The following is a 15,212-nucleotide window of genomic DNA, read 5'->3' on the forward strand; positions in this document are numbered from 1 at the left end:
TGTCACCTCCTTTTTCATTGTCTTCGGTGGGGCTGAAACATGTGTTTCCTCTGTCATTTAAATTCCGATCATTTGTGGGATTCAAAGTCATTTCTTCCAAAGTAGTTTCCAAAAACTCGCCCTCATGGGATCCTCCAATTTCTTCTTCTTCTCCTCCATTGACTTCTATTTTAGAACATGGATCCAAAGAGCCGTCCGAACAATCTGCCTGATGATTTCCATTATCAGCTTCCAAATTTCCTTCTTTAATTCCCGAACTTGTGCCCCTAGATAATATGTCTATGTCATTCAAATTCCCTTCACTTGTGGTCTTCAAATCATTGAGTTCCGACAACGTTCCGTGATATATTCCATCCTTGTCTATATTTTCATTTGTTTTCAATTCAGTATTCTCCGAAAGCGCACCACTTTCCTTTTCTACACCTGTGGAGGATTTCTCTTCAGGGCCATCTTCACAGGATATTTTCTTTTTTCGATCCTTGTCAGGTGCATTTAATTCTCCTAATATTTCTGGGCAGAGCCTATTTGATGAAATTTCGTTTTCCGATAATTCATCGGAACATTCGTTCTGTTCATTTTCCCTTTTCTTTACAGATTCTTTGGAACATTCGCCCTGTTGTTCATTTCGTTCGTTCACCCAGGTTCTTTTATGTAGTTCAGAGTCTGTTGAGGGAAAATTAACATTTTCCATGCTATCTTCCGATTCCAATGTCACTTTTTTAGCTTTAGAAGAAGCTGCAAGGCTATTGTCTTCATCATAGGAGGATTCGGAGGATTCATTGGAAGTTTCCTCTTTTGAGGTTTTGGACCCTGCTGATAGTTTCTCCATCGCCTGATCATCCCCAGCCTGCTGGTTTTCTCCAGATTTATTTCCCTCAGCCAATACGAAGTTATTGTCTCCACCATAGGAAGATTCTGAAGATGCATTGGACGTTTTTTCTGTTGAGATTTTCTCCAGTATCTGAGATTCCATAACCGGCTGGTTTTCTTCCAATGTTTGTTCTTCTTTGGAATTCTTTTCGAAGGATTGAATTTCTTCGGAGGTATTTTCTTCAACGGATCGTTTTGCCTCCCCAGTGACATTGGTTTCTTTGGGACAATTTTTAATGGTTCGATTCCCAATTGATTTATCTTCCGTGGGTAATAGTTGTTCTCCTGATTTATCAGCTGCTTTTTCTATTAATTTATCTTCCTCAGCCAGAGGAGTTACTACAATATCCGGTAATTCCGAAGAAGATGTCCTCACCAATTGACATTTCTCCGAAGAAGAAGTTGTCGCAACCAAATTACATGTCTCTTCAAGGTATCTTTCTGAATTTTTCTCCTCCTTTGTACCATCATCATCACAATTGTCTTCAGCAGGTCCTTTACCTTTTTTCGGTTCTGATGATGACATTTTCTCATCCTTCGATTTAATTTTCGAAACAATCTCAAAACAATTATTATTCGTTTCTTTAGGTGGTGGACTCTCAAACATTTTCGAAATTTTCGCTTCCAATTCGGCGAAGCTTTCGGAATTCTTTTTCAGCTCCAAAAGATTATGTTCGTTATTTGTCAATGAAGTATCTTCTGCTGGCCGGGGCGTTGTCAGATTTTCTTCTTCCATACTCTCGTCTTCCAATTCGAAAATTTCCGAATTGTTATAAAGCCTAGAACTTGAAGTGAAATTGTTTGGCACTGTGGGAGAACTTCCCGATAATTCTTCTTCATCAGCAGCAATCATTGAAGACTCCACATCAGAATCGTTGGAGTTTTTGGAGACAATATTTTTGGGCACTATGGTAGAACTTCCAGCCAATTCGTCATCAGCCAGAACCATGGAAGTCTCAGAAACACAAACATTCGATTCGATCAATTTAGTCGATAGAGATTTAGGAGATCGACGATTTTTGTTATAATTTTCAGCATCTTTTTCGTTAAAGGGTTCTATTTGAGAACCTTTCAAAGGTGATGATCCTGTCGTAACTTCCTTCTGGGCGCCTTTTTCGTTGGAGGGGTTACTTGGAGTACTTTTTAAAGGTGAAGATCCTGCAACAGTCAGTGTGTGCTCTTCTGTTGTAACTTCCCTCTCAGCATCTTCTTTGTTAAATAGTTTTGATGGAGAACCTTTTAAAGGTGATGATTTGGCAGCAGATGGTGGTGTGTCCTTTTCTCTCGCAACTTCCCTCTCAGCATCTTCTTTGTTAAACAATTTTGTTGGAGAACCTTTTAAAGGTGATGATTCCGCAGCAGATGGTGGTGTGACCTTTTCTGTTGCAACTTCCGCCTCAGCACCTTCTTCATTAAACAGTTTTGTTGCAGAACCTTTTAAAGGTGATGATTCCGCTGCAGACGGTGGTGGTGTGTCCTTTTCTGGTGTTCCCTCGGACCATGTTAAATCAAGAGAAGAACATCCGGTGGAATTTTGTTTTGTTGAAGAGGAACTGGTATTTAAATCTTGAGTGGGGTTTACAGGTTCTTCGGAATTAAGGTTACAGTTTCCTTCGGAAGTATTTACAGTGAAATCATCGGATTCTTTAGATGTTTTCTTTGGGGATATGGCTGGTCCATCGGTTTTAAAAGATGTTCTTGTAGATAAAAACGATTCATTGGAATTTATTGAGGATTCCATGCACTTAGCGGGCAATATTTCTTCTTTGTCATTGTCGATTTCTTTTGAAGAGTTATCCTTATCACCTGCAGCTGTAGAGCATTCGGCCCCGGTTGTAAGATTCTTTGTCACTTCATTGTCTTCTAAATTTCCTTCATTAACATTTTTTGACAGACCAGCGGTTGAAGAAGTTAATTTAGATTTTTCGCATTTAAATAATGGCCCCGAGACCTTGGAGATTAAATTTTGTTCTTCATTGGAATGTGAAATAGATAAATTACCCTCCTTACTGTTAAATAGCGGATACGAGGACTTTGAGGGTATAATTTGTTCTTCATTGGAGGGTGTATTTAAATTGGTCGGAGATTTCTGAGGAGTTGCTGTTTTATTTTCATCTAATTTTGTGTTAAAGTGTAATTCTCCTTCTTCGTCAGTGGTAAGTGGAGATTTTAAAGATTCGAAATTCTCCTGATTTTGTTCCGTTCCATTGTCATTGCTTTGGGTTTCTTTATTTTCAGATTTATTCTCAGGCAAAGCAACAAAACTTGTTGACAGCAAGGCTGCTTTATTCTGGCCATTATTATAATTCGCGATTTCAGGGATAGCCTTTGAAGAGAGAGCTTCGTTGTCTTGTTTTTCAATGAAATTTTCCTTTGAGAGCTCTTCTGTTCTATTTTTAGGCGAAGGAGGAGTAGATTCTTTGCCAATTATATGGTTTTCAGGACATGTTATGGAAGGATCTTTGGGTAGAACAACAACTTTAACATCACTGGAATGTTCATCATTGGGAACCTGCTTCGTAAAAGTCTGCGCATTTTCCCTGACTGTTGTATTCTTAGTTTCAGCAATTTGATCCGGTTGTTGTTCAGGTGATGTTAAATCCAGGCAAGGTATTCTCTTTGAAGGTGTTTCACACAACTGCAAAGATGATGAAGAGCGTTCTTCAGCATCATCATTAATAGGTTTTGTATTTTCCACATCTCTTTCTTTCGATTCGAGATTTGCCTTCCTGGGATTTGCGATTTCTTCAATTTTCTTCGAAATATTTAAAATATCCTTTGTCATTGTGACCATAAGCAGATCTAAGCCGGGTATTTGGATATGACAATCCTTTGATGTGCTTTCTTTGGAGCCTTTTTCATTGTCGTCGTCTACTTCTTCTTCTTCTCCCTGCTCTGTTAAATCAACAACATTAGGGCAAGATTTATTCTCATCATTACTTATAAAACATTTATCCAACTCGTTTGCAACATAGGAAGACTGGTGAGTTTTCTTCTTCTTCTCGTCATTTCCATTGGAATCCAAATCGCTATATTCACTTGGTGATGTAGTTTTTGAATCAATTTCCTGATTTCGATTTAAAATATGCTTTGGAGTATTATTACTGCCTTCCGATGTACTGGGTGAGGGTCCAAACAAGGCATCAAATAATACAGCAGTTTGATGGGGTGTGGCGGCGGCGATTTTACATAAAGTGGATGATGGTTTTTTATTTGATTCTAAAGCTAAGTCTTCCTTTGTGTGAGGATCAAGATCTCCGGAAAAATTCTGTAATGTATCCTTCTTTAAAAGCTCTGCAGTGGTTGGGGTTTTCTTAGGCTCTTCATTTAAATCATCATAAAGAACGATACACTCGTTTTCCTTGGTCTGTTGGATTTTGGAATCTTTGTTTGAGTTTGAAGATTCAGGGATAGCCTTTGAAGCGAGAGCTTCGTTGTCTTGTTTTTCAATGAAATTTTCCTTTGAGAGCTCTTCTGTTCTATTTTTAGGCGAAGGAGGAGTAGATTCTTTGCCAATTATATGGTTTTCAGGACATGTTATGGAAGGATCTTTGGGTAGAACAACAACTTTAACATCACTGGAATGTTCATCATTGGGAACCTGCTTCGTAAAAGTCTGCGCATTTTCCCTGACTGTTGTATTCTTAGTTTCAGCAATTTGATCCGGTTGTTGTTCAGGTGATGTTAAATCCAGGCAAGGTATTCTCTTTGAAGGTGTTTCACACAACTGCAAAGATGATGAGCGTTCTTCAGCATCATCATCAATAGGTTTTGTATTTTCCACATCTCTTTCTTTCGATTCGATATTTGCCTTCCTGGGATTTTCGATTTCTTCAATTTTCTTCGAAATATTTAAAATATCCTTTGTCATTGTGACCATAAGCAGATCTAAGCCGGGTATTTGGATATGACAATCCTTTGATTTGCTTTCTTTGGAGCCTTTTTCATTGTCGTCGTCTACTTCTTCTTCTTCTCCCTGCTCTGTTAAATCAACAACATTAGGGCAAGATTTATTCTCATCATTACTTATAAAACATTTATCCAACTCGTTTGCAACATAGGAAGACTGGTGAGTTTTCTTCTTCTTCTTCTCGTCATTTCCATTGGAATCCAAATCGCTATATTCACTTGGTGATGTAGTTTTTGAATCAATTTCCTGATTTCGATTTAAAATATGCTTTGGAGTATTATTACTGCCTTCCGATGTACTGGGTGAGGGTCCAAACAAGGCATCAAATAATACAGCAGTTTGATGGGGTGTGGCGGCGGCGATTTTACATAAAGTGGATGATGGTTTTTTATTTGATTCTAAAGCTAAGTCTTCCTTTGTGTGAGGATCAAGATCTCCGGAAAAATTCTGTAATGTATCCTTCTTTAAAAGCTCTGCAGTGGTTGGGGTTTTCTTAGGCTCTTCATTTAAATCATCATAAAGAACGATACACTCGTTTTCCTTGGTCTGTTGGATTTTGGAATCTTTGTTTGAAGATTTTTCTTGTGAAACCCCCTTATCCTCCTTTATGTTACTTTCATTTGTTGTGGTTACAGTTGCAGCATTTAAATCATCATAAAGAACGATACACTCATCTTCCTTGGCCGCTGGATTTTCAGAATTTTTCTTGTCATGCAAATCATCATAAAGGGCATCATATAAATTTTCGATTTCTGTACGAGAATTGCTTTCGAAAATTCCCTTTGCATTGATGTTGCTCTTTTTTGGAACTACTTTAGTAGTTGGCTTCTGACTTATCTGGGGATTCTCTTCCAAATCATTGTAAAGATCAGCACACACATTTGTCTCATCGTGATTACTAGACAATTTATTTTTCTTTTTATGATAATTATCTTCGTTCAAATCATCATAAAATATCTCATTCGAATCGGCTTTGTTATGATGGGAATTACTTTCGTTAAACTTATTTTTGAATTGGTTATTTAATTCGACATTAAAGCCTTCTTGAAAGTTGTCCGAGGAATTTTTCTTATGAGATCCTTTTTCGCCTTTTTCGCAACCTGTATTGTCCTGGCATTCATTTATATTTACGCTTAATCGATCACATTCCCTGTTTTCTTTTGACCAGCAGTCTTTATTCAGCTTATTGTCCGCTACATTAGTTTTTTGACATTGATCACTTGGAAGGCCACTTTCTTCCTTTGATAACGTTTCAGGCTGCCTGGGTCTTTCACTGGATCTGCAAGTATGTACAGATGTCAATATTATTGTGTAATAAATTAGAATTTTATCAAATCAAATCTGATACTCAAATCCGTTTCATATTAAATTAATAAATCTTAAAATTATTCGACCTTTTTGGATGAGGTAAAAGAAGTATACTGCTCAGTATACAAATCAGATGATGCCCCAACCCCCCACAGAAATGTGTTAACAGATAGACTGCATATTCGGATATAATATAGGTTTGATAAAAAATATTACTTTATTTTGTTTTTGCAAAATAGTCAGGCTTAATCCCAGTTTGTTGTTTTTATAAAAAACAAATATATAGTGGGGAATGTTGATAAAAAATATTACTTTATGGTAAATTAAAATACCACATGAAATTTACCCTTTTGTTACACCAAAGTTTCCTGTTGATCCCTTGAGAGAGAGGTACAAGAAGGATACTATCATCGAATTCGATGTATGTTGGGTAGAAATACTACAATGTGCAGGGATTGTATTAAAACGTTTTGTTGCTTTAAAAATTAGCCACTCATTTGCAAACTTTCTGAGAGGTACTTGGGGGTCTTAAACTTATATTTCGTTGACCCGACTTATAAACGTGGCCTAATTAACCTTAGATTAGGTTTAAAAAGGGGTAGTACCATCTCCCTTGCGGTTAAGTTTTAATTTAGATGCTCGAATTTTGCTTCTTTACAACCCGACCATTTTTTTCTTCTCTCTCTGAGGCTGACATATTAGTTTTTCCTAATTAATAGCTTCCTAAAAATCCATTTCATCTTTGTTTTTCTTCTTTTAGCATTTATTAAGAGATCTTTGAGAAAAATTAAACTTATACACAAAATTAATTAAAACTAACAGAAGAAAATAAAATAAAACTTACCCTAAATATTTGCGATGTTCTCTCGAAGGATGTAAATTTTCACAAAATCTTTTTGAATCCACTCTTTCTTCGACAACATTATGATTTCTTTCCCCAGATGCATGTCTATGAGAAGAACGTGTGTGTTCCATATCCCGTCTATGTTCCGATTTATGTTTTCTTCCTCCCGAATTGTCACGGTGATGATGGGAACGTTTGTTGTAATCCCTGGATTCTGGTCTTCTCATCGATGGTGAATAATGTGCTTTTCTGTCTCGTTCATCTTTGTGGTGCTGCTGATGATGATGATATCTTTCCCTGGGTTTTTCTTTATGACGTCCTGGACTTTCATTTGCCCTGTAATTCCTATTTCTATGCATATCATTTTGATATTCATAATTTCTATTAGGTTTCCCATCAACAGGACTTGTTGTGTCTCTCGAATCATGATGATGCCTTTTATTGGACTTATCATCAGTCTTTGGATTTCTGGCAGGTTGCTTTTCATCAGCATCGCCTTCAGCTGCAGGATATTTTGAAGATTCACTATGATCTGCTGCATTTACATTTTCTTCTTCTGTATATGCTGCTGGTCGTTTGGAAGGTGGCGCTCTTCTTCTAAAACAGATATCATCTTTCCTGTAATAATAAAGTAAATAATTAATTTAATCATTTCTCTATGTTCTGCTTGCTATGCCGCTTACTCTTTTCTTAGCCTTTCAATCTCGGCATCTTTGCGCTTAATTTCACAGCGTGCCGTATCCAATAAACATTGAAAACTTAATTCGATACGTTGTAGTTTTTTCGATAAACTTTTGTTTTCCGCTTCCAGTTGTTCTATTGTTTGCAGAGCCTTTTGATATTTGTCGTCAGCTTCTTGTAATTCTTTGGATTTCTAAGAATTTTTATAAAAACAAAAACGCAGAATTAATTACATTTGCAAGCATAGGAATTCATTTTGTTGTTTGTCACAATATTTACTTGTTCTTGTTGCTGCTGGAATTCATCCAGATCTTCGTATAAGTCGATATCATCCATATTTATTTGTTAATTTGTAATATATTACACGCAACTTGTATATTAAATTCCTTTTTCCTTTATTTATATCATTGCTAAAAAGCCAAACAATTTGTGTGTGTTTTTGTCTGCTAAACCCTATTTTGGCAGACATCAGGCAAAGACAAATTCAATCATGTTCAAAAACGTTCCCATAGCAAGTGGAACGTTTTTAAATATAACAGGAGAGAATGGAAAGTACAAAAACAATGTAAAACTAAATTGTTGTTATTCCTTTCTTTATTTGCCATACGCATTGCGCCAATGTCACAGCTACACTCATCAGCAACATATGAGACAGAGAAAATGGCGCGAAAATACTGTTTGAAATGACAGTCGGGCAGTCACAGCTGGCATTTGTTGTTTACGCTGCAATTGGCTTGTTTTTTGCAACAGTTTAGTTTATTTCGCAAGGAGTTAATAAACTTTAATTAGAATTTTGCCGATTTAGCAAAAAATAAAACAATAAATTAAATAAAAACATTATAGCCGAGTTGAACAGATGCCAGTCAGCAAATAGGGAGCATTATGGATTCAACTATATCGGTGTCAAAAGTAAGTTGCGGGAAATCAATTAAAAAAAAATTAAATATTAAACATATTTTAATATAAATAATTATGAATATTCTGAGATATGTGCCTTCAAAGATCCACGAGGACCCCAATATTTTTTTATAATTTAATTTGAAGTGTTTTAAAACTCGAATTTTCTGTCCGTATATCCTGCTGGATAACTCACAAAGGGGTTAACCGATTTTATGCCAATTTTGTATATTGTAATATTTCTTTAAAAACTCATAAGTAAACAATTTCTGTTTCTTTTTTCATTACAGGGATGCTTCGTCTTCAAAAATGGAGCCACCCGAGCTGATAAAACTAAAAAGGCGACCAAACGTAAAAAGGCAACCGCCCATCAAACTGGCATTTTGGGCAAAGAAATAACAGATCAACCATTCTACACGGTATACTCCGACACATGGAATAAAATACAAAGCCACATTGATACCCTGCAAAAGGAGAGCAGTGGTAAAATATTACAAGAATTGGTCGACTATGTGGTGCAACAAAGTAAAAATGATGAAAATTATTTGGGTCTTGATGAAATTGTACCAGCTGCCGCCCTATTAACGGGTATAAATCAACCAGATCATTTGGAACAATTTGATAATCTTGCCCAGCGTATTAATGAACAAATTTCGGCCAGTATTTGTCTTTTGCAATCTCGTGATTGTTCCACCCTAAAATCCGCTGTGGAAACCATGGTCTATAATTTCATTGAAGCTCCGCATGAAGATGATGAGGATCGTGATCATAAGCGATTGCGTAAAACACAGTGCACCATGAAACAATTAAAGACATGGTATCGTAGCAATTGGCCCGATGAGGCAGAGAAATCCGAGCAAACAAATGCGGATGAGGCGAGCAGTGAAACGGATGCAAGTAGCATTGTTTCGGCGGGGAAAGTCAGAGATTCCCGTCACATGTTAATTGTTATTTTGCCCGATTTTGAATGTTTCAATTCAGCCATATTGCAGGATATTATTTTGATACTTAGCTCAAATTGTGCTGAGTTACCGTTTATGTTAATTTTGGGTATTGCCACATCTATTGCAGCGGTACACAATGCATTGCCCTATCATGTTACATCGAAAATTAAATTGCGTATGTTTAAGACCCAATCGGCGCCAGTGGGTCTGAATGAGGTAAATTTGGATTTGGAATGGGCATTTTTGTAAAATTTAGAATAAGAAAGTAAATTAATATAAAACCTGGATTCATCTCGGGAAATTAGACAAAAAATGGACTTGAACGGAAAATGTTGTTTCATATAAAAGGCCCGTTCGTCTTTAAAATTTGGCTTTAACTTTTTGTTCATTTCGAATCCAATCCCTACATTTACCTTTTTATAATTATATATTTTTATTCCCTTATTGTAGATTCTAGAAAAGGTTATATTATCCCCCAATTACGCCTTTCACCTTTCCGGCAAGGCCTTTAAATTTCTAACACATATTTTCCTGTACTATGATTTTTCCATAAATGGTTTCATACAAGGATTCAAGGTAAGTGTGAAATCCCACATATCACATCCCTTTGTAGTATCTTATCCTTAACCCATCTTTCATTGCAGTACTGTTTGATGGAACATTTCTTCCAAGGCAATGCCTATGGCTTGTGCTGTAACTATTCCACTTCGTTGACCAAAATTAAAGCTTTGACCCACGATGATATGGAAATTATACGCAAACAGTTGTCTTTTCGTCCCTATGTGGAAAGTATTAACGACTGCAAACGTATCATTGCCATACTAACCGATGATGATTATCTAAAAAAGAAATTACCCAGCCTGCTAAAGGATTGCCACATCTATTTTCTGTTGTATCGCATCTTTTTGGAATTCCTCACCGTTTTGGTTGAGGATCTACCCAAATGTCCGTTGGGTAAATTTCGCCGTGAATTGTATGCCTCCTGCTTGGCCAAAGATATTTGCTCCCAGCCGGAATATCGAGAATGTTGGCAAATATTGGCTTTTATGTCCAAAGATGAATTTGTAGCGAAAATTTCCAAGGCCATTGAACAAACTCAGGATTTCTATGAACAGGAAATATATGAAAAATTAGAATTGTATGGGGAATGTGAAGAGATTGTCATTACCAAATTGCATGCCGTAAAAGAATTGCTTACCAAGGTGGTAATGGCCGGTATGGATGCCACAAAGTCACAGCAACAACAAACAACCGTAACATCACCGGAAGAATTAAAACAAGTATCATCACGGCAGGACCTGAAAGATAAGCTATTGCAAATGTCCAAGGAACAAAAACCGATATCAGAATTCGCTAAATCTGTGCAAGAGACTTTGGATTATATTGAAAAAGAAATTGTGGCCGAACATTTGGGTCCTCTGCAAAAGGCTCCTGCACTGCATGAATTGTTTGTTTTCTCCGATATTACCACGGTGAAGAGGAATATTATTGGTGCACCACGTGCTGCCCTGCACATGGCCCTTAACAATCCGCACTTTTATTTGCAATGTAAATGTTGTAATCTTCGTGAAAATACCCAGCTACTGCCATCACTGCCAGATATTTCGGTAATGTATAAGCTGCATTTGGAATGTGGCCGCATGATAAATTTGTATGATTGGCTGCAGGCATTTCGTTCGGTTGTTGATTTTACCGAAGATGATCAGGAACAAATTGATCCGCAGATACAGTAAGTTTTATATAAATAACTTTTGGATTTAATTTTTTTTATTTTGTTTTTCTTCTTTCTCTATTTTTTAGGGCCCGTTTCACCCGTGCCGTGGCCGAGTTACAATTTTTGGGTTATATTAAAATGTCGAAACGCAAAACAGATCATGCAACGCGTCTAACTTGGTAATGTGTGTTAATGTTGTGAATGATTTTTGTTAATTATTTTTTTGATTTATTTATGTAATTCGATTTAAAAAAAAGTAAATAAATGAAAATATTTAAAATAAAACTCATTTATGTTTTTTGTTTACAATAAAATTGCATTTGTTTATTTGTTGTTTTTAAACTTAACTACAACTACTTTATTTTTGTTTTAATTTCTGTTTTTTTATGTAAATGTCACTCCTGTTTTTGTTCCAGATTTAAATGTCTTATTATTTTTTTAAATATTCTTGTTTTCTTATGTGTTGTTTAAATGTGGTGGTTGGGTGTATTATTAAAAAAACTGTTATATATATGTGTGTGTTTAAGTGTGAGTTTCTTTTTTTCGTTATCAATGGCAAAGGTATAAAAAATATTATTTGTTTTTTATTATTATCCAATTATTTTAAATATTTTTTTTATTTATATAACATTATTTTCCTTTTTTACTTTATTTAGTACTATATAAATATATATAAATGTGTATATATGTTTTTTATTAATTTATTTTTGGGTTTATATAATATAATTAATAATGAGACATAGTTTTTTGTATTGCTTTGTTTTGAAAAATTAGAGTTGATAATGGCATTTTTGAAAAAAATAGTTAATTTAATTTCTTGTTTTTTTTATTATTTGGCAGGCATTAATTTTTATAAGGTTCGCTTTTTTGTAATTAAAATATATTTTTTATGTTTACAACTAAAAGGATTCGAATATATTTTGTTGAGCTGATATGATTTATATATATAAAAAAGGTATCTAATAAATTTCTAAAAAAAATTATGTGATTGCTTATATTAAATTTTATAAATTGTATAAAAAAAGTTTATTTTTTATGTAAAGCTTTTAATATTATTAATGTTGTTTTTTTTAATTATTTTTTATTATGAGCACAGTGTTTGTTTGTTGAAGGCATGGTCTATTAATTTGCAAACCCATTGCAAAACAGAAAGAAAAAAATTGAGAGATCGAAGGAGATTCAAATAGATTGGAAAACTAAAAAATTCTGATGGCCTTTAAAACAAATTTAAAGGGGAATTTTTCACAAAATACAAAAATAGAGAAAGGGAAAATTTTTAGTCTCTCTCTTTCTCTTTATTTCGTATTTGTTATTTAAAAATAAAAATAGGAAACATTTTAAAAATTCTAAAGAAAATTGTTTTGGCTACCTGTTTTCAAATTTTAATTATTAGAAACAAAGAGAACTTGAACGTACTTCTGTATTAGCAGCAGAGATAAACAAAAGATTTTCACTTAAACAAAAATTGTTTGTTCGTCGTTTACTTGGGCATTATTATCGGCGATCCCACGCACTCACGTAGGCAGTACACTTGTCGCCACCACCAACCTGCCTGCCTTCGCCACCACATATACTACTTTCTTTCACACAACAACAACAAACAACATCATGATTACCATCAGCACCACCACCACCAAACGTTTATAACAATGGCAACAATGACAACGTTCGATGACATATTAGGAAGTTCTTTTTTGTCAGGGGAGGAGGGGGAAATTGTTGCTGGTTCGGTTTTCTGCATTACGTCCGTTCTTCCAATCTTCATTTGTTGTTGCTGCTGGTCGTTCTTCAATGCTCATCGTCGGTGTTTTGTTTTGTTGTTTTTTTTTTAACATTAAATTTTAATTAAATTATTATTAATATTCTGTTGACGTTTACGTTTGGCATTCATTGCATCGACAATGGGTTGGCGCTTGGCATTATATTTCTTGTTGAGTTCTTCAATTTCTTTTTCCATTTCCGAATCGATATTATTGAGACGTTGATTTAAATCGTCAAATGTTAGGAATTTCAAAAATTCAAATTCTCCATCCACATAGGAGTGAGATGAACTGTGCAGATGATGGTGATGTTGGCTGGGTTGGGGTTGTTGTTGCTGTTGTTGGGAATAGGCAGGTGGTGGTGCTTGCACATACTGTTGCTGCTGATTTAAAGCTAATAAATGTTGCTGCTGCTGTTCGCCTAACAATGGATTACAACCATAATAGGCAGCAGCAGCTGCTGCCTGTTGTTGTTGCTGTTGCATTTGTTGTAAATGTTGCTGATGTTGTTGCAATCCATATTGATTGATGGCCGAGATTTGTTGAAACTGTTTCTCCATGTTATTTTCCCAATTGGTATCATTGGAATTGGCATTCGATAGCGGTGTATGTTGCTGCTGATGGGACTGAGGTTGATTGTGGTTATTTGAATTGAGTTGATGTGAGGCCACTGCAGCCAAGGCTGCTGCAGCAGCCGGTGAATATTCCGAGGATTTATCCTCGGTCGTTGAACGCTGCTGAATTTCGGGATTTTTGCGTTCGAAATGATCAAGGAACTGTGGGCGATAACGTGGCTTATTGCAATCATTGCGCTTGGCTGTTGAAGAATCATCTGAATCGGAGTTTATTACCATGGTACCTGTACAAAAAAATCATAAAATTTTTTTCAAGTAGTTTCTTTTGTATGAAACATTAAAAAAACTCACCTAAATTCGATTCCAATTCCACCATAGTACCACTATCCACAGCCGTCATCATATCTCCGGTATCTTGCGATTTATTCGCCGCCATGCCTCCCTTGCCCGGACACAATGTCCCCATATCTTCCGTGTGCGCAATCATTGTGGCATCCGATGCATTTGATGTCTGTTGATATTCACCAAATTTCTCCGGCACCAAGGTACCGGGATCATCGATAAATGTTTTAACCGTTTCCACGGGGAAATCACCATGCTGCTGCTCCTCGGCCTCGGCCAGTATATCATCCTGTTGGGTGGCCAAACTTTTCGCCTGGCTCATACCCTGCACCGAACCACCCGAAGCCTTCGAATTCCGTTGTTGTTCCCTTATGGCACATGTCTCCTCGATCATTGGCTTGAGAATGCTGCGATGTTTGGCATTGCGTATAAATTCATGCTCCAACAAATCGGAGGCTGTGGCACGTTCTTCGGGATTTTTCACCAGACAAAGACTGACAAAGTCAATAAATTCGGTACTCCAACGATCGGGTTCACGGAAGGATGGTGGGGGTTTTTGTGGTATCATAAATATGGCACGCATTGGATGGATATCACCATATGGTGGTTTGCCCTCGGCCATTTCCAAGGCCGTAATACCCAGCGACCAAATATCGGCCACACAATCATAGCCAATTTCTTCAATTACCTCGGGAGCCATCCAGAAGGGAGTGCCAATAACGGTATTACGTTTGGCCATGGTATCTGTCAACTGGCCGGCCACACCGAAATCAGCCAATTTTGCATAACCCTCCGTATTCAATAGAATATTTCCGGCTTTAATGTCACGATGTATCTTTCGTCGCAAATGCAAATACACCAAACCCTTCAAGGTATCCGACAAAATAGTCGAGATCTCATCTTCCGTCAACGTTTTCTTACGTAGCCTCATTATATCGGAAACACTTCCAGCACCACAATATTCCATACAAATCCACAAATCGTATTGTTTGAAATATGAACCATAATAACGCACCACATAGGGAGAATCACATTGTTGCATGATCGAAATCTCTTTGATTATATCGTGCAGATCCGATTCGACGGGCACCAATTTGATGGCCACAATGCTGCTGCTCTCTTTATGCAGGGCCTTGTAGACGGAGCCATAACTGCCTTCGCCCAATTTACATATAATATCGAAAACTTTTTCCGGTGGTTGTAGCAATGACTCCTCGGACAGCTTTTTCAGTTCACTTTTATTGGAAGACATTTTGTTGCATTACTGTGATCTGACTGGCGTTCAATTTTGTTCTCTTTTCAATCGTAGAAAATATTCTATAGAATTGTTGTCCCTTTTTTGAAGCAGCACCTGCCAAGTTCTTTTG

The 15,212-nt window shown here is 36.3% G+C and overlaps 3 protein-coding genes across 3 annotated transcripts in view; 2 read left to right on the plus strand and 1 right to left on the minus strand.

Annotated features, from left to right (window-relative positions):
• LOC133333528 (organic cation transporter protein) overlaps nt 1–15,212 on the plus strand; it is a 102,991-nt gene that overhangs the window by 17,616 nt on the left and 70,163 nt on the right. The gene's annotated exons all lie outside the window — the stretch shown is intronic.
• LOC133333500 (origin recognition complex subunit 3) lies at nt 8,496–11,351 on the plus strand. Its single transcript, XM_061541818.1, has 5 exons — nt 8,496–8,522; nt 8,801–9,670; nt 9,905–10,030; nt 10,099–11,183; nt 11,255–11,351. Exons 1-5 carry the CDS (start codon nt 8,496–8,498, stop codon nt 11,349–11,351), a joined length of 2,205 nt encoding a protein of 734 aa, XP_061397802.1.
• LOC133333502 (serine/threonine-protein kinase hippo) lies at nt 12,976–15,097 on the minus strand. The gene is made up of 2 exons (XM_061541819.1): nt 13,855–15,097; nt 12,976–13,787 (listed from the first exon to the last, which is right to left on the minus strand). Exons 1-2 carry the CDS (start codon nt 15,095–15,097, stop codon nt 13,003–13,005), a joined length of 2,028 nt encoding a protein of 675 aa, XP_061397803.1. The 3' UTR covers nt 12,976–13,002.

The sequence above is a fragment of the Musca vetustissima genome, unplaced genomic scaffold (assembly GCF_032173495.1).
Source record: "Musca vetustissima isolate MV318-11 ecotype Yass unplaced genomic scaffold, APGP_CSIRO_Mvet_v1 utg20336, whole genome shotgun sequence".
Classification (NCBI taxonomy): Eukaryota; Metazoa; Arthropoda; class Insecta; order Diptera; family Muscidae; genus Musca; species Musca vetustissima.

Coding starts and splice junctions, on each gene's coding strand:
- LOC133333500 (XM_061541818.1), top strand. CDS start 8,496: ATGGATTCAACTATATCGGTGTCAAAA. Junction 9,671..9,904: donor CGCCAGTGGGTCTGAATGAG/GTAAATTTGGAT, acceptor CCCTTATTGTAG/ATTCTAGAAAAGGTTATATT. Junction 10,031..10,098: donor GTTTCATACAAGGATTCAAG/GTAAGTGTGAAA, acceptor CTTTCATTGCAG/TACTGTTTGATGGAACATTT.
- LOC133333502 (XM_061541819.1), bottom strand. CDS start 15,097: ATGTCTTCCAATAAAAGTGAACTGAAAAAGCTGTCCGAGGAGTCATTG. Junction 13,788..13,854: donor GGAATTGGAATCGAATTTAG/GTGAGTTTTTTT, acceptor TTTTTTGTACAG/GTACCATGGTAATAAACTCC.